The sequence below is a fragment of the Lynx canadensis genome, chromosome D2 (genome assembly GCF_007474595.2).
Source record: "Lynx canadensis isolate LIC74 chromosome D2, mLynCan4.pri.v2, whole genome shotgun sequence".
Taxonomy (NCBI): Eukaryota; Metazoa; Chordata; class Mammalia; order Carnivora; family Felidae; genus Lynx; species Lynx canadensis.
The window spans coordinates 47913154-47932380 of NC_044313.2; the positions used below are offsets into that span (position 1 = coordinate 47913154).

The window sequence follows — 19227 nt, forward strand, 5'->3', positions numbered from 1 at the left end:
AACACAAATGGAAGGGTGAACTAGTCAGAGCAGCTGACACAGAGGTGTGTGCCTGTTCACGTAGGTGTGTGTGTACGTGCGTGTGCATACGCGTGAGGTCACATGCTTGGTAGAGCGTCAAACGGTGTCTCTTCTAGAAATGAATATCTGGAGGAAACTAGTGGCTAGACTCTGAGACTGGAGAGTCAGAGTGGTGGCGCTGTGGGGGTGGGCGCAATGGGAGGGGGCAACGGAGGGAGGACTTTAGGGTATTAAAATAGTGAGCTGTCCAGTGCTGAGCCTCCGACCCCAACCAGCAGCCCTGGAGAGCTGCCCAGTGCACAGCGGCTCTAAGGACAGTTGTTTATTAATCTGGGGGTTGAAGGCCAGTCCGGCACTGTCCCTGGTCACCAGGTTAATTGGGCCTGACGTCCCTGGGCTGGAGGACCTGCTTCCCTGCCATAGCCTCAGTGCTTTGAGGAGGCCCTAGTAAGTCATTCCTGGAGGACAGAGGTAAAGGCCCAGGGCCAGGGGTCTGGCCACTCGACTTGATCGTGTGAGGTCCGGGCAGGGACTTTGTGGGGGGGTTCAGGTCCACTCAGGGCCTCTATCTCCAGCTGACCTGGGGCATTTGAATCCTTCCAGGGTCCACTTGACCTTCTGTGAACTAAAGGGTGGTCTTTCCAGCCAAAGAGAGAATGGAAGTGGGGGTGTGTCCGCCAGCAACATGTTTAAGCCCTGACTTTGGCCTCCAGCATAATTAGGGGAAGTTAAAAAAAAGAAAAAAGATAGAAAGCAGAAAGGAGGAGAAGAATGTGATCAAGAAAGTTCTCCTCCAGGGGCGCCTGGGTGGCTCAGTCGGTTAAGCGTCCGACTTCAGCTCAGGCCATGATCTCACCCTCCGTGAGTTCGAGCCCCGCGTCAGGCTTTGTGCTGATGGCTCAGAGCCTGGAGTCTGCTTTGGGTTTCTGTGTCTCCCTCTCTCTTCTGCCCTTCCCCTGCTCATGCTCTGTGTCTCTCTGTCTCAAAAATAAATAAAAACATTAAAAAATTTTAAAAAGAAAAAAGAAAAAAAAGTTCTCCTCCAACTTATTACTTCTCACTGAGTCCTGGAGGAAGGGAAGGGTTAAGGCGGCTGACAGGCCAGGAAGGCAAGGGCAGATTCAGGAGTTAGGGAGCAAGGCCCGGGGACACTGGGATTAGAGCCTCGAGAGGCCCAGCGGCTGCCAAGGTTTCCTGGAAAGGGGGCCAGCTTGAGCAAAAGCTGGATGAGAATCTGGCAGTGGGATCAGGGCACAGAGCTGGGGAGGCGTCTGGGCAGCATGCAGAGGACGCTGCCAGGAGAAGGAACAGACCGGACAGCATGCCAGCTCCAGCGTGAACAGAAATTTTAGGAGCCTGGGTTCTGGCTGGCAAACGTGACCTCTCAGTGGAAAACCTCAAAGCCAAGGGAAGGAGAAAATCCGTCTCATCTGGCCGGGATCGAGGACCGAAAGAGGTTCTGTTCTGAGGGTCAGAACCCTGCCTCAGGGCACTCTGGGTCCTGAGCCCCCACCAAGTGCCTGTCACAAAAGAGACACTTGCTACAAGATGATTGACAAGCTGTGGGGGAAACAGCTGTACACGATCCTGAGGGCGGATGGGCCTGGAGTGAAAGAACGGACTTTTACATGAAATGAGAGAACGGATGTCATAAACCGGGTCCTGCCTCATGTCATCTGCTAGAGTTTGTCTAACTTTAGGGCCCATGGGAAGGGGAAGAAGAGGGAAACTGAGGTTCCCTTGGCCCTCAAGACTCCTCAAGGGAGTCAAGAAAGAGAGTCAAAGCTCACACAGGCGATCAGCTCTCTGCCTTTGCCAGGGCCACTGGGAGCGGGGCTAATTTGTGATTTCCAGATCCCATGGGCCCTCATGCACAGGGTGGCCTAAGCTACCCAGGCTTGAACCCACAGGGGCACGGGAGCCCCAGGGAGAATGGGCCCCTGTTGTGTTACTCTTGTGTATATGACTCTGTTACATTACCTTTGTTTTAGCACCTCTACGACTTTTTACTTGTGTGTTCCCCTGCGGTGTGAGAGTAACTCAGAGCCGAGGGCTATACTAGTCCCCTCTGGGTCTGCTGCCCCCAACACAGGGTCCAGCGCACCAGAGGTGATAGCAAAGGTTGACTGAACAGATGAGACAGAATTATTTTCCTTGACTTTCTCCACTCTAAGGTGAGGACCATGTTCCCGTCTTCATCACTTCCTGTCCTCCTTCTGTGTATGCTGACAGTATCCAGCTCAGAAATAAAATCTCCGAGGATGCCTGAAGACCTGCTCAGCGATCGCCTGTGGCATCCCAGGCAGAGATGGACGAGATGGACCCAAGGGAGAAAAGGGGGAACCAGGTACAGGACAGGCTGCTTAAATCTTACCCCCAACACCAGACTGTTCCCCGTAAGGGACCCAGCGGAGACAGGACGAGGCTCACCTGTCATCGTGCTGGGCAGTGACTCACTCAGAATCATTCCTGTGAAAGGTCATTCTCTCCAAAGCAAAGATGCTTCTCTGGTTCTCTAGGATTCCACGTTTCCACCCCAGAATCCGTGATGCATGGTTATTTGCAGACAGCAGGTGTCCTGCCTGTTCAGGGAGCTGGCCCGGAGGACAGGCTGTCCCCTGGAATGCAGGAAGATCTTTTTTCTTGGGTCACCACTGGTTCACTGGAGGTTTTCTGGGGTCATTGTAAATCGAACTGAACTTCTGGAAAAAGGGAATGAGCCACAGCCCCTAGATCACTTTTCTTTCCTCTTACAACAGGGCAGGGGCTCAGAGGCTTGCAGGGCCCTCCGGGGAAAATGGGGCCTCCAGGAAACACAGGGCCTCCTGGGCTCCAGGAGTAAAGGGCGCCAAAGGAGACCGTGGAGACGATTCAGGTAAGGAGCTCACCCCAGCACAGTGGGCCTAGGGAACCCCAGACCCTGGGGACTCCTGGGCCAGGTGGGAGGTGGCTCTTTTCCTGCTGCCCCATTGGAAGATGCTCGACTCCTGCCCATCCAGCACACGCGTTCTGTGAACGTGCTGCCTGAGTGCAGCCTTCCCAATCCTGCCGGGTCACCCCCTTCCAACCCCAGGCCTCTGTGGGACACGGGCCTGCCTCTTCCTCAGCGGATGTAGTCTGCAAGTGGCTCCAGGCTGAGAGGCAGGACCATGTCGTCTCGAGAGTGGGGTTTATGTCTATCGTCAAAAGCGTGGCGTGGAAATGGTGGGTATCCTAGGACCCCTGAATCCCAGGGAATGTCGTGGCAACCCCCGTTCAGGGTAAAATGAAGTAATTCGGTGACAACAAAAGTAAAATGATGACCTCTTGTTAATATCTGCCAGCTGGCCCATCAAAATTATAAAGTATTAAGAAGTTTCTTAGGGGCACCTGGGTAGCTCAGTCGGTTAAGTGTAGGACTTTGGCTCGGGTCACGATCTCACGGTTGTGGGTTCGGGCCCCGCATGGGGCTCTGTGCTAACAGCTCAGAGCCTGGAACCTGCTTCGGATTCTGTGTCTCCCTCTGTCCTCTGCCCCTCCCCCACTCATGCTCTGTCTTTCTCTTTCTCTCTCTCTCTCTCAGAAATAAATAAACATTTTAAAAAAATTTAAAAAAAAAAAGAAGTTTGCCTAGAATAAGAAATGAAAGAGAATGATTAAGAAAAAGTTATCAAAAAGGAGAATAACGAGTTGGGCTTTTTCTTGTAAATAACGATAATACTGCAACATTCTAAGCAATATGTGAACAACAAGATCCAGAGCCATAATAATTTACAAGGTTTTTAAATGTCTATTTATTTTTGAGAGACAGAGTATAAGTGGTGGAGGGGCAGAGAGTGAGGGAGATACAAAATCCGAAGCAAGCTCCAGGCTCCGAGCTGTCAGCACGGAGCCCAACGCGGGGCTCAAACCCACGAACCATGAGATCATGACCTGGGCCAAGTCAGATGGCTTAACCCACTGAGCCACCCAGGCGCCCCGACAAGTTTGATTATTATTATTATCACTATTATTATTATTACTATTGTTAGTTCTGAGTCACAGTTTACAAGAGCTACTAAGTATATCTCAGAAGGCAGGAATGCAGGGGTTTTTGCTTCTTTTTGTTTTCTTATTTTTCAGAATAAGCATACTCTTCAGTAAGCTTTCCTCCTCCCCCACTCCGCTTTGGCAAAATACTCTCCTCTCCAATTTAGGGGTTCCTCTTCCCAATAAATACCCTTCTCCCTATTGCTTTGTAGTTGTGGAGACTAAGCGGGCTAACCTGGAGGCAGAGATGAGGAAGACTGAAATCGGAACTGGACCATGTCAAAAAGTGTAAGCTTGTTTTCTGCCCCCAGCGTGTTCTTGGCTGTCACCTTTTTCTTCAGAGTGCCCTAGGTGTCGGGGAGGGTAGACGAGAGCTACCATTTAAAAAAAAAAAAATTTTTTTTTTAATTTTTTTTTTTTCAACGTTTATTATTTTTGGGACAGAGAGACAGAGCATGAACAGGGGAGGGGCAGAGAGAGAGGGAGACACAGAATCGGAAACAGGCTCCAGGCTCTGAGCCATCAGCCCAGAGCCCGACGCGGGGCTCGAACTCACGGACCACGAGATCGTGACCTGGCTGAAGTCGGACGCTTAACCGACTGCGCCACCCAGGCGCCCCAAAAAAAATTTTTTTTAAGGTTTTTATTTGTATTTGAGAGAGAGAGACAGAGAGAGAGAAAAAGAGCTTGAGCAGGGGGAGGGGCAGAGAGAGAGAGGGAGACACAGAATCTGAAGCAGGCTCCAGGCTCCGAGCTGGCATCCCAGAGCCTGATACGGGGCTCGAACCCACAAACCATGACATCATGACCTGAGCTGAAGTGGGACAATTAACTGACTGAGCCACCCAGGCGCCCGAAAGCTAACATTTATGAACGCTTATCACACACCGCGGCCTGCGCTAGGTTAGCATTATCTCGTAATATGGTTTCATTCAATCCTCCCAGTGGCCCATTCTGTTTACAGGTGAGGAACAATAGGTCCGGAAGTGTAGGTAATTCACTCGCTGTCACACAGCTAGGAAGTAACAGAGGAAGGATTGCACGTGAAGGTCTGCGCCTCCAGAATCCTGGCTCTTTGTCCAGCAATCCCTGGTCTCAGATGGCAGTCCATCCACGTCTGGTGCCCGAGCCTGGCAGGGTGGCCCAAGCAGCCTTCCCTATGTCCCCTGTACTGAGACTGTGTATACAGACGTTGTTCCTCTCGTGGGCGGGATGTCCCAGGAGAGTGCAAGCTTTCTGCCGGGGGCTTGCTCTGCAGCCGAGGAGTGCTCCCTTACTAGGATCTGACTCCATGGTTGAACACGGGACTATTTCTCGGAGTCCTGAGTTCCCAGGGAAGGGCTTTTCGCCTAGTTTCCCGGGCCGAGCTCCAAGCGCAGTCAACCTATCCCTTCCATTGTGATTTCAGTGCAAGCCTTCTCCTTGGGCAAAACACCTGGGAAGAAGTTCTACGTGACCAACGGTGAAAGAATGCCTTTTTTCAAAGTGAAGGCCCAGTGCGCCGAGCTCCAGGGCACCGTGGCCACGCCGAAGAACGCTGAGGAGAATAAAGCCATCCAGGATATGGCCGGCAGCCCTGCCTTCTTGGGCATCACGGACGAAGTGACTGAAGGCCGGTTTATGTACGTGACGGGAGGGAGGCTTGCCTACAGCAACTGGAAGAGGGATGAGCCTAACGACCACGGCTCAGGGGAGGATTGTGTGATCCTCCTCCAGGACGGGCTCTGGAATGACATTTCCTGCTCTTCCTCCTTCCTGGCCGTCTGTGAATTCCCAGCCTGAGGAGGAGGTCGCCTCCTTGGCTTCCCACTGAGCTCTCTGCTGCTCCGAAAGAGAATTCATGGCCCATTTCCCCATCACACACCACGGTGTTGACTCATTCCTTCAGGGGGACGGAGGGAAATAAAGGGATGTGCTTATGGGGATGAGGAAGTGACAAGAAGTTGACAGCCGGGCTCGAGGGTTTCTGGTCCAGTCTGTAGTGAAGGACACCCTCTGTCCTGCCTAAGAGCACAGCATCGGGTCAGAGTCAGCCATGGAAAAGGGCCAAATCACACCCTTCCTTCTACAGTGAGGACACCGCAGCCTCCCAGGGAGGCCAGTGGAGGCCAGTCTGCATCAGAGCAGTAGACCTCAGCCTCCGGGAGACCCAGCTCCTTCTCCCCCACATGTTGCCACTATGGCATGTTGCCAAGCTCTCCTGCCCTACGTGCCTTCCCATGGCTAGGCCAGCCCCATCTGACGTGGGTGCTGTTTTATTTTTATTTTTTAATGTTTATTTATTTTTGAGAGAGAGAGAGAGAGAGAGAGAGAGAGAGAGGCAGAGAGAGAGGGAGACACAGAATCCGAAGCAGGCTCCAGGCTCTGAGCTGTCAGCACAGAGTCCTTCACGGGGCTCGAACCCACGAACCGCAAAATCATGACCTGGCTGAAGTTGGATGCTAACCGACTGAGCCACCCAGGTGCCCCAGTTGCTGTTTTTAGTTGTCCGTGAGTTGCACCAGGAAATCTTTCACCACCAGAGTGTAATGTCCGGCGGTGTCCCACATCGGTAACAAGGATTAGACCAGGAGTCCCTTCACCCTGCCCAACCGGCTGTGGCCTCCCTATCATCACTAGGGTGATCTTGAGGACAAAGGGAAGCCTTCCCTCCCTGCATACTTTTAGGACAATGATTTGACATTGTGACGTATGCCAGCATCACGGAGGAGGCGATGGCCAGGCAGGCTGTGTCCCTCTCCACAGGGCATGTCTCAATCCCTTCATGTTCAGCAACCCCTTCCTTCTGTGACATCCTCACCTTAACATGGGTCCACACCATCCATTATTATGAGACAAGAGGAAAACTCCCCAAAGGTGAGTTTCACACCCTGTCAAACTATACAGTGTCATCCAGATCACGGGTGCCACCCTGTCAGATTATGCAGAGGCACCCAGTCAGCAAGTAAAACCTCCCTCTGAGCAGGGTTTTGTTGCCCTGTTGGCCAGCAACGCTGCTCATGACCAGGACTGGTTTCCAGCAACCTCGGGGTAGGTGGAGCTGAGGTTATATGGAGCCCATGCAGCAAACCGGGGAAGGAAAGCGAATTCCAGCTTCAATGTATGCCATTCACAAAATGAGATCAGAAAATATTTACGAATGGACCAAGGGCCACTTTAACCTACTGAAATATTTATGTAAAAATGAGCTTTCTTTGTATCTGAATTGCCAAGAGAGAGCACCTCATATTTAGTAAGTGTTGGATGAGTATTTGTTGGACGGGTACAGCAAAGAATTACCAAATAGATGAGAGGATTGGACACTGAGAAGTGAATAGAGGGTAGGGTTCTCTCCCAAGCGAGCAGGACCATCAGGGCAGCGGGGGGCCAGGGGGGGGATCGCTGGGAGGGGACTTACTGCCTCATTGGCACTGGGCAGGGGGAGGGTGGCAGGACCTGGGTCCTTGCCTCTAAGGATCAGCTCTTCACTGAATTTTTAGTAAAGCGCTTCTTTAGACACTGTACCTGGGGCACCGAGAAGAATATTCTCGTGGTGTAGAGCAGACCAGGTCTCTATTTTCAGTGCAAATCCACACTGCTTACCAAAAGAACGGGGAGTGCTTACAGTTTAGAGGCACATGTGGAACCACAGGTGTGGCAAATAGAAAAAGGAAAGACCAGAAACTTTTGAGAAGGAAAGAAGATACGCATAGAACAGCTCCAAACAAGAGAATTCCCATCAGCAGGCATGAAAGTCACACCCGGATTTTCTCATGGCTGAGACAAAAATGAGAAAACGGACAGGTAACCATTAGGTAATTCCTTCTATTTTATGTAGGGGGGTGGGGATCGTGTCTACCCTTTGTTTATACTGTGCATAAAGGCCAGTGGTGTCCAGCTGGAAAGTGGTAGAACGTATAGTCATGTACTTCACATGGATTGTTCCCCAGGGTCTCCCGATTGCCTCCTTAGTTCAGGGAAAGGCAATAAAAATCTACAGGACAAGCTCAGATTCTTCCATCCCGTTTAGGATTCTTCCTCACTTGTTCTTCCCTGATCTAGAAACTGATCGTCTCTTCAGAGCTCCTCTCTAAAGGTAACCCCTTGCTGCCCTACTTCCCTTGATCTAGAACTGAGGCCCCAGCTCCCTGTACCTTATCAGCTGGCAGTGGGGTGCCGTGCAAGTTAGCTCAGAGGAGTTGGAGTTGATCTAAAGATACAGGATTCTCAGGGCACCTGGGTGGCTCAGTAGGTTGAACGTCCAACTTTGGCTCAGGTCATGATCTCACGGTTCCGTCCGTTCGAGCCCCTGGTCAGGCCCTCTGTTGTCAGCACAGAGCCTGATTCTCGGATCCTCTGTTCCCCTCTCTCTCTGCCTCTCTCCCTCAAAAAGATATAAACGTTTAAACACTGATAAAAAAAAAAAAAAAAAGATCTAGGATTCTCATGAGAGTCCAAAGATAGAAACCGCAATTCTCCAGGCTTCCCAGGACCTGGAACAAGAGGGAAATTATGGATTTGCGGTGACTCGCCAGACAGTCTCTCTCATTCAAGGGCTGAGGACAGGCAGTCTCCTTTACTAAGGAGCATGCAGTCGTTGATCTCTCTCACACGAGGGACAGACCTTGCAGGCTTCAGGCAGCACATTCCTCTCGAGCCCTGTTGTCGGTTCTGATGTCTGTTCTCTGCCATCGCGTTTCCCAGGCTGGTTTTTTTTGGACCAGGGAACTGGGAGACTTCTCCAAGCTGCAATCTTCCTTTGCTGATTCATGCCAGGAGCACAAACCTGAAGGTCATACATCAGAGTGTTCCTGGAAACGAAGCTGGTATTCACACCTCTGGGGAGCCAGGGCCCTGACCCCGGGGTCACGCCTGGGGGAGGAAAGAGGCCTGACTCTCTGTGTGCCCTGTTAGGGCTAAAGGAGAGGCGCTTGGTGTGTGGGAGGTTCAGGATTTGGAACCGGGAGCTTGCGGTTTGAGGTCAGCTCCCTGACTAATGCATTGAGTGGCCCTCAGTCTTCCTATCTGCAAATTGGTCTGTAATGGCTTCTTCTCTGGAAAGTTGGATGAATCAAAGGTTACACAGAGGTTCAGATCTGCAGGGCCCATTTTTGAGCTCAAAGCCATAGGGCCTGAGAACTGTTTTCAGCTTTTGCTACCTGTCAATCAATTTTGTCCAAAGGAATTGTAGCCTAAACACTTACCACCCATCTCTCAAGTCCATTGAAAGCCAGTCTGAGTAAGTTAGAAGGACAAATACACCTTGCTTTCAGGACGGGAATTTTGAATTTAAATTACACCTGTAAGTCAATGGTCTCCTGTGGAAGACTGGACACAACCAACGTAACTGACTTGTTTCCTGGGCCAGAATGAAAACAACTACAAAAGTTCCCAACATTCAAGGCCCAGGCTTCGGCCTGAGTTCCAGATCCAGGAATTGCAGGGCCTGTAGGACAGTCCTTCTTCAGAGTCCTACCGCTCTGCTGTTCTCACTTTTAGCCACGCCCAAGCCAAAGCTGGGGACTTGGGGTACCAGCCGAAGACCAGGCTTTCACATTCGTCAATCTCCTTCCTGCCTGGCACCAGCCTGCCTCCCTTCTCTGTGGCTGTCAGAGATCGACCAGCACCAGGGGTCAGTCAGACCACATGTCATGGAGACAGCCTCTGACCTGGAAGGTTATTTGCTCATGATTGTGTAACTGATCTGTGGTTTGGAGCCTGCCGGGAATCGGGGTTTTTTTTTTTTTTGTTGTTTTTTTTGTTTTTCCTTTTCTCATTAACCAGGAAGGATTGAATGTCACTGTGGGGCCTGACCTGGAGATGTTGGGAAGTGGATTTTGCAAAGCGATGCTGTCCTGTGACCCTGAGTGGCTGGTGAAGTGCTGGAAAGGTAGGAGGAGCTCCGGGCAAGGAGTTTGGGAAGGAGGGCTCCCCACCCCGGTAGCAGCCTGTGTGGGGGGAGGAGACAGTGTCCCCAACTGTGGAACAGTGCTTTATCCAGCCAAACACAGGGGTCATGCTCTAAAGAAGTGGGATGCAAGTACCATTTATTTGCTAAACCAATGCCTTGGGCTAGGCTGGCCAGCGCCAACCCAAGGTCCAGCGTGCCCTGTCCTGCAAGACAGAGTGTTCGTGCCACTTCGTGCAGCTTTTCAGGGTAGTGACCAGCGGAACTGCCTGGAATGCTTGACAAAATCATGGGATCTCAGCTCCACTCTGGATCCGGTGAATCAAAGTTCCAGACATCTGTCATTTTCTCAAGATCCCTAGGTGATCTGCATGAAAACTCACTGGCCCAAGAAGTATCATCACTACAGCGCTTTCTGCCTGTACCTCAACTTTGCACGGAGGCCTGGAGCCAGGAAGCCAGGGATTCTCCATTCTTTGCAGGCCCTTCATGAAGTGACAGACGTCCTGCTTAACTGCATATTGTCAGAGTCCAAATAATCTCCTTCAGTGATCGATGCCCCACTAGTGAAAAGCAACTTCTGACCCCAATCCTTCCCTATGCATTTCCAGGGTCTTACTTTCCAGGGTGTGACTTTAGGGAGTGGGTCTGGGCCTGGAACAGCTCTAGGGAGCTCAGAGAAGGCGAGGCACTGGGCAGGTGAGACTCTGAATGGGGAATTGTGTGCACATGGATTTGGGGGTATTTATACGTATTTTTGTGCCTGTGCGAGTGTGTGAATATCAAATAGAAGACAACAGACCCAGTCCCTGAAAGACCCAGCATCCAGCTGTTAGGGGGCTCCCCCCAGCCTGCATCCAGGCCTCTCTCTGCACACCCCTCACTGAGGAGCATTGGCTCTGGGGGTTCCTAGGGCTCTGGTTGAGGCGTGTGGGTGCTTGGTCCCGGACAAAATGGTCCACGAGTGGCCCTGAGCTATGCGCTGGGACCCCTAGGACTCAGCAGAGATTGTCTACATGCTAATATGATCCTCCTCCCCTGCCAGGTCTTGGATCATTTGTCACCACTATCTCTCCACCTAAGTCCTTATCTGACCACTGAATCTAAGATTGCCTCAACCCCCATCACCATTACAATGCTCCCTTTTATTTTCTTGTTAGCAATCATGGTCACTGAACTCACCTCAGCCATGTACTTGTCCAAGTTATATCTGTGCAGCAAAGCCATTAGGAAGACTCTGGATCCAGATGGCCTGGATTCAAACCCTGGCTCTACCACTCTGTGGCCGTGTGACCCTGGGCAAGTCACATACATGCTGTGCCTTTAAGTCCTCTTCTTGGTGAAACCGGGATAATAATAGTATCCAGCTCACAGGGTTGCTGTGAGGGATAAATGACCTGATACAAGTAAGGCACTTAGGGCGGCCCTGGCCTGCAGTCAGCACCGCGCAAACATTTCTTCTTGCTGCCGCTGTGACTGTCGCAATACCGTATCATCCACCCCTGCGGTCCCAGGGCCTGTGGAAGGGCTGGAAACCGCGTACACATTCAGTGGCTGTTGAACGAACAAATGAATGAACAAATGAATGACTGAATCTCAGTCCTCCCTGCAAATGTGTGGCCAGACTCCCTTCTCTGGAACTTGACTCAGCTCCAAGTTGAACCCAAGAGAGAAGCGGCCAGACTTATTTGGAACGTGGATGTGGGCACGGCCTCCCTTGCCCAGTTTAGCGGCTTTGTGCTCCCTGGGCTGTGGCATCACGCTGCCCTCTGCTGGCTGTCCCCAAGACGGGGCTAGCAAACCCGGAGAAATGGAGAAATCGTGTAGGAAGTTCTGGGAGCGGGGGGGCCTCATGAGCCTTTTGCCTGCAACCTCAGGACGCTCCTCCTTTCCTTCCCTCCCCTTTTGCCCTGGTTGCTACCCCCCACCTTGAATGCCTTTCCTAAATGCCGCTAACCCTTTAGGGCCAGATCCAGATGGCTCCAGAGGGCCATACTCCCTCTGGGTAACCACAGGTGTCCGGCAAGCCCTTAGTACTAGTGTAATTCTCTAATCCTTGTCTGTGCGTCTGTCTCATTTCCAAACCTAACTGTGAGTTCTTCGAGGCAGGACCCGCGGGCCACCCCCACCCTCCTCCTTGTCTGCGTCTCAGATCTCGAAGTCCAGGGCAATTTCAGAATCCCATCAAGGACGAGACTGTACTGCTAGCCCTTTGGAGGCTGGGTTTGTGGACTTCTCACGGGGCTCCCTGTGGACTTTCTGGGTATCTCTCTCCAGTCCAATGAGAATCAAGCAAATGACATATTGGACAAAGGGCTAGTATCCAAAATCTATAAAGAACTCACCAAACTCCACACCCGAAAAACAAACAATCCAGTGAAGAAATGGGCAGAGGATGTGAATAGACACTTCTATTCATGAATAGACACTTCATTCAAAGAAAACATCCAGATGGCCAACAGGCACATGAAAAGATGCTCAACGTCGCTCCTCATCAGGGAAATACAAATCAAAACCACCTCACGTCAGTCCGAGTGGCTAAAATGAACAAATCAGGAGACTATAGATGCTGGCAAGGATGTGGAGAAACGGGAACCCTCTTGCACTGTTGGTGGGAATGCAAACTGGTGCAGCCGCTCTGGAAAACTGTGGAGGTTCCTCAAAAATTAAAAATAGATCTATCCTATGACCCAGAAATAGCACCGCTAGGAATTTAACCAAGGGATACAGAAGTGCTAATGCATAGGAGCACTTGTACCCCAATGTTTATAGCAGCACTTTCTTTTTTTTTTTTTTAATTTTTTTTTTCAACGTTTATTTATTTTTAGGACAGAGAGAGACAGAGCATGAACGGGCGAGGGGCAGAGAGAGAGGGAGACACAGAATCGGAAACAGGCTCCAGGCTCTGAGCCATCAGCCCAGAGCCCGACGCGGGGCTCGAACTCACGGACCGCGAGATCGTGACCTGGCTGAAGTCAGACGCTTAACTGACTGCGCCACCCAGGCGCCCCTATAGCAGCACTTTCAACAATAACCAAATTATGGAAAGAGCCTAAATGTCCATCAACTGACAAATGGATAAAGAAGATGTGGTTTACGTATATAAAGGAATACTACTTGGCAATGAGAAAGAATGAAATGTGGCCTTTTGTAGCCACGTGGATGGAACTGGAGAGTGTTATGCTAAGTGAAATAAGTCATAGAGAGAAAGACAGATACCATATGTTTTCACTCATCTGTGGATCCTGAGAAACTTCACAGAAGACCATGGGGGAGGGGAAGGGGGGAAAAAGTTACAGAGAGGGAGTGAGGCAAACCACAAGAGACTCTTAAAAACTGAGAACAAACTGAGGGTTGATGGGGGGTGAGGGAGAGGGGCAAGTGGGTGATGGGCATTGAGGAGGGCACCTGTTGGGATGAGCACTGGGTGTTGTATGGAAACCAATGTGACAATAAATTTCATGTTAAAAAATATAAAACAAAATAAACAAATATTCCTTCATAAAAAAAAAAAAAAGAATCAAGCCCTGGGCTTTTATTCCCCCATTTGCCTGTCCCCCCGCCCCCCCATCCACTGTCAGCAGGGAGGTTTACTTGTGATTTTGGTGGTGACCCCACAAATCAGGCTGAGGACCTGTAAGTCAGGAGGCTTGAGAAACTGCCTGGGGGGCCCCTTGGGTACCAGCAGAGCACCCCAGCACCACAGCGATGGGGGACCTCCTGCAGGTTTCAAACAGAGAAGACAGTGCCGTCCTGCTGCCTGTCAATCTGTATGGTAATGCTGTTCTCCCAAAGCTGGAAGCCCAGCTGATGGAGGCACCAGGATCCTTGCAGAGGTCCCAGGAGGGGCCCTCGCTTGGCTCGCTGATGGGGCTCAGGGGCAGACTTCTTGTGGGGCTCCCTCAGGGCCTGTAGAGCGCTGTTCTCTTAAGGCAAGAATGGCAACCATTAGCACGCAGGCTGCCCCTCTCCTCCCTCATGTTGGTGGCAGACAAAACTAATCAGCTGCCTCCTCCTCGGCCTGGATGAGACCCTGAAAGCCGTTTAGCCCTGCGGTTGTTACCAAGGGATCTGAGACGGTGTGCGAAAATGTCCACCCCTGCCTCGCGCTCCTGACACGTCCAGCTTCCTGCTCACGTAAGAACCTATGGCCTTGGGGGGCGCCTGGGTGGCTCAGTTGAGCGTCTGACTTCGGCACGGGTCATGATCTTGCAGTTCCTGAGTTCAAGCCCCGCACTGGGCTCTGTGCTGTCAGCTCAGAGCCTGGAGCCTGCTTCGGATTCTGTGTCTCCCCCTCTCTCTCCCCCTCCCCTGCCTGCGCTCTGTCTCTCTCTCTATCTCTCAAGAATAAATAAACTTTAAAAAAAAATTTAAAAGATGACACTTACGGGGCGCCTGGGTGGCTCAGTTGGTTAAACGTCCAACTTTGGCTCAGGTCATGCTCTCACAGTTCTTGAGTTCGAGCCCCACATCGGGCTCTGTGCTGACAGCTTGGAGCCTGGAGCCTGTTTCAGATTCTGTGTCCCCTTCTCTCTCTGCCCCTCCCCTGCTCACACTCTGCCTCTCTCTCTCTCTGTCTCAAAAATAAACATTAAAATTTTTTTAAATACAAATAAAAAGATGAACACTTAGTTCAATTATTTCAGTTCGTGCTTTAAAATTTTGTTTTAAATAATGAAAGTGAAGTATATTGTCCTTTGAATATAGCTTTAATTCTAGTTCATAGATTTTTAGGCACTTGCTGTTGTTGAATTTAGTTGTTTTAATTACTACTAAGATTGTGCATTTTAATACTACTGGACATTTCAATACCATTGGACATCAGTATTCCTTCTTTACTGGATTTTTGCTTCTCATTGTTATCCCATTTTTTTCCTACTTATTCATCAGTTTCTTATTGTTTTTCCTATTATGCGCTTTACAAATAAATCAACATTTTTAATTTTCATGTATGTTGGGTTTTACCTTTTGGCGGAAAAGTTTTATGTAATTTTTTGTGTGGTCTGATGTATCAATATTATTGTTTTGGGTTTTCTTTTCTGACATCATTCTTCTTTTTCCATTTTAATTTTAGAGAGAAAGAGAGCACATAAGCAGGGGAGTGGGGCAAAGGGAGAGAGGCAGAATCTTAAGCAGTCTCCACACTCAGCACAGAGCCCAACACGGGGCTCAATCCCATGACCCTGGGATCATGACCTGAGCCGAAATCAAGAGTCGGATGCCCAACGGACTGAGCCACCCAGGTGCTCCTCTGACGTCATTCTTAGATAGCTCTTGTCCCCTCTAAGACTATATAAATCATCGCTCGCATTTTTTTCTGGTTTTGATTTTATATGTAACTAAAAGAATCTGATTTTATTTTTCCTCTAAGTGTTTAACCATCTAACTCAGCATTATTCATTGAGCATCACTAATTTCCTACTATTTCGGTCTTCTATTTTTATCATGCGTAGATGAAATACTCGTATACATGTGCATCCTCGGACCTGGGTTTGGACTTTGTGGGTTTTTACATTGTTCTGTCTATCCCTGTGTCAGTATTATACAAATTAGCTTAGCTATACAACACCCTTTGACATAAGATGACCAGGTCCATTCTCATTATTTTTAAAAGTAATTTTTCTCACTGTTCTAGAATGTTTATACTTTCCCAACAGCCTGGGAATCACTTGATGAGCTCCTCAAAAGTCTTGGGATCGCGTCTTTGGAAAACTCACATCTCTCTGGGTGAGTGGGCGGGAGGTCAGGCATGTGGGCGGCCAGGCATCGGTCTTGCTCAAAACCCAGCTCGGGTTTTTCCTCCTCTTCTTGTGCTGACCCAGCCCTCTGGTCACAGAGTGCCTTTGCTTGGCCTGAGGTTTCCACCTGACCTTTCGGCCCTGGCCTGGGCCCAGTCCACTCACAACCCGAAATGCCATGTTCTGGGAAATCATAAAAGGGCAGAAAGGCTGGTGGTGAAGGCACAGCACTATTTCCTCAGATCAAAGGGCCTGGAAAACATCCTGAAAACACTTTATTCAGCCCTACAAAACAGACTTACAAGTAGGAATTAAGGATTTCATTCACTCAACTCTTTCATTTACTTACTCCGTTCATCGTGTCAAGGTACTAAAATATATGAAAAGTACTATTTTGCTCAGGCAGGGCCCTCACGAGTCCTCTGGGCTCAGGAGTCGTTCAAGCCCGGCAGTCTGAGAGAGACCACACTGCTTAAGTAAAATGGGGGCAAGGAGGTTAATATTCAAAGTGTCGTGGATAAGGGTGGGCAACGAGTGCTGCAGGTAACCACCCCCAAATCTCACTCAGAGTCCAAGGGGATCCAAGTGATCCCCTTGGGTCACAAGGATAGTTGTTCTCCGTGCATTTGCTCAGGCTTCCAGAATGCTGGGTTGCACGACTTACATCCGCCAATGCTTCTGTGATCACGGCGGCAGCAGAAGGGAGGCCATTTGGGAAATGGACACTGGTCTCATCTGTGTCTACCCAGAAGTGACGCATGTCACAGGCCTGCCTTCATAGAGCCTCTTGTATCGAACTAGTGGTGAAAAACAGTAAAATCTACCACAAAATACCTGCTAGTAGCCATTGACAGGCCTAAGAATCACAGACAACTTGCCTGAACGATGAGTGTCTGAGTAGCCTGGGGACTGCACAGAAGACGGCTCCCTATTGCCCTGGTTCACGGGTGTTATTATTGCCTATTCATTCTTCACCTACTTATAGAGCATCTCGATGGCCTGTTGCTGGACACAATTCTACAGCTTATCTCTGATGTCATGGATGTGCAGGGCTGCAGCATCTCTGAGGGCATAAGCAGCCATCTCACCTCTGTACCCAGTGCCTGGACAATATTTGACCTATAAATTCGTATTTTACTCCTCCTAATAGATACCTGGTTTCTCTGCTCTTGTGTCGAAGGCAGAGGCAACTTGAAAAGTCCAGCACACCATTCACCTTGGGTTGAGGACATCCAGAAGGTAAGAGTGACGGAGAATGCCCTGAACTTAAACAACTTCACAGTCAGGGTTTTATATCAAGGGGATTCCAAACAAAGATAGGATCCTGGAAAGACAAACAGCAGAGGGCTCCCCACTGCCTGGTCGTTGGGGGATGGGGGCTGGTTTGGTGACAGGAGGGTTGAGAACCAGGCGGTAACTTGAGAATCTTCTATCAAACCGAACAGGGGCATCCCTAAGAAATGTATGGTTGTCACCTCTCCACACATGGAAGGGCCCAGCCTGCTCCCGTGATGCGACCTGGCATTGGGAGGGTCACAAGATACGACAGCGTTAGAGTCACACAGCTCTGGCTTTACTTGGCACCTAGGCTACCAAGCCAGGGACCATGGCTACTACAGTCGGGACGAGGCCGAGAATGGTTGAAATCTGTGTTGACCTTTGCCCATGATGTAGGTGCAAGGGAGGCCTCTATGCTCAGGCACGAGTTAGGGCTTGAATTTTCTGAAAACTTGCCTCAGTTCTCTGCCTTAGTCAAGCGGTGCATATAGAGCCCAGCTGGACCTCCTCACTTGTTCTCTGTGCTGGAGAGCAAACCAGACCCCCGCAGCCCCCACAGTGGATCTGAAGCCTCCTCCCATAGGGTGTGGGGTCTCAGCATCCCCGGCCTTCAACACCACAGGAGATTTCCCTCCTTCCTACTGAGTCACATAGTTCTGCACTCTTCTTTCCTTCCCTCTTGTCAAGAACAGGCTGGGCTTAAGTGTTGGGACGGGTAGTGATTACTTTTAGAAGGTCTGCCCACACCACCGTGACCTTGCATGGATCCCAGGGGCCATATTGTCCTGTGCGGTCCCACCTTCCGGGATTAGGTCATTGGACTGGAGGTGGGCATCTGAGACAGACTCATTTTTATAGGAGTTTTGAACTGATATCAAGAGTTTCTAATCTCCGTGTGGCCATTTGTGTGACACACGTTTCCCCACGCTTGGGCAGTCGAGAGACTGGGAAGAAGAGGAAGCTGGTGTGTAAAGAAGGATGAAGCAAGGATGCAGAGAGGGGTAGAAGCCAAGGAGACAGCTCGATGTGCCTGCGCTCCCCCCGCCCCCCCTCCCCCAATCCTCCCTGGGCCAATTCAGAGCTCTCTGTTCTTAGAAAAAATACTTCTGGGGCGCCTGGGTGGCTCAGTCGGTTCAGCATCCGACTTCGGCTCAGGTCATGATCTCATGGTGTGTGAGTTCGAGCCCCACACCGGGCTCACTGCTGTCAGTGCAGAGCCTGCCTCAGATCCTCTGCCCCCTCCCCTGCTTGCACTCTCCCCCCAAATAAAATAAGCATTTTCAAAAAAATAAACAACAAGAAAAAAATGCTTCTCCTTCGCTTAAGCTGGATCCAGTTGTTCTCATTTGCGATCATAGTAATAATAAGAATAATTAATAAAAGGCCTTTCTAAGCTCCCTCAGTGAGTGTGTCCGGTGTGGCCTTCCCGTGGAACTGACGTATCGCGGAAGCCGCCAGGAGTGGGGGAGAAAGATCTTGGCAGAGAGCCTGACCTGCCTGCTTTTGTTTTTAGGCATCCTGTCCTATCTACCAGATGAGGCTGCAGGGGTGGTGGGCAGAGGACTGGGGGATCCATTCAGGAAGGGCCGGTCAGGGCAGATCTCACGGTCCCGGAAACAAGGGAGAGAGTGGTTGGCTTCCTGAGTAGGGGAAGGGCGTCTGCTGCCTCCCCTAGGAACGTGTGTTGCACCCCAGGTGTCATTCCAGTTTCTATACACATTTTTTACGGTACCTGTCACGATGAGCACGGGGGTGATGTATGGAACTGTTGAATTACTTACTATACTATATACCTGAAACTAATATAACACTGCACGTTAACTAACTGGAATTAAAATAATACTTCAGGGGCGCCTGGGTGGCGCAGTCGGTTAAGCGTCCGACTTCAGCCAGGTCACGATCTCGCGGTCCGTGAGTTCGAGCCCCGCGTCAGGCTCTGGGCTGATGGCTCAGAGCCTGGAGCCTGTTTCCGATTCTGTGGCTCCCTCTCTCTCTGCCCCTCCCCCGTTCATGCTCTGTCTCTCTCTGTCCCCCCCCCCCCCAAAAAAAAAATAAATAAACGTTGAAAAAAATTAAAAAAAAAATAAATAAATACTTCATTAAAAAAAAAGAAAAGAAAAGAAGGGGCATCTGGGTGGCCCAGTCGCTTAAGCGTCTGACTCTCGATACAGGCTCAGGTCATGATCTCATGGTTCATGGGATGGAGCCCAAGTTGGGCTCTGCTGACAGTGCAGAGGCTGCTTGGGATTCTCTCTCTCTCTCCTCTCTCTGCCCCTGCCCCGTTCTCATTCTCTC

The 19227-nt window shown here is 50.3% G+C and overlaps 1 protein-coding gene across 1 annotated transcript; it reads left to right on the forward strand.

Annotated features, from left to right (window-relative positions):
- The first annotated feature begins 361 nt into the window (after positions 1-361).
- Positions 362-5972, forward strand: MBL2 (mannose binding lectin 2). The gene is given in 8 exon segments (XM_030335265.1): positions 362-468; positions 2196-2272; positions 2274-2368; positions 2781-2849; positions 2852-2896; positions 4242-4285; positions 4287-4317; positions 5438-5972. Coding segments are annotated over 7 exon segments (726 nt in total). The 5' UTR covers positions 362-468; positions 2196-2204; the 3' UTR covers positions 5812-5972.
- The last annotated feature ends 13255 nt before the right edge of the window (positions 5973-19227 follow it).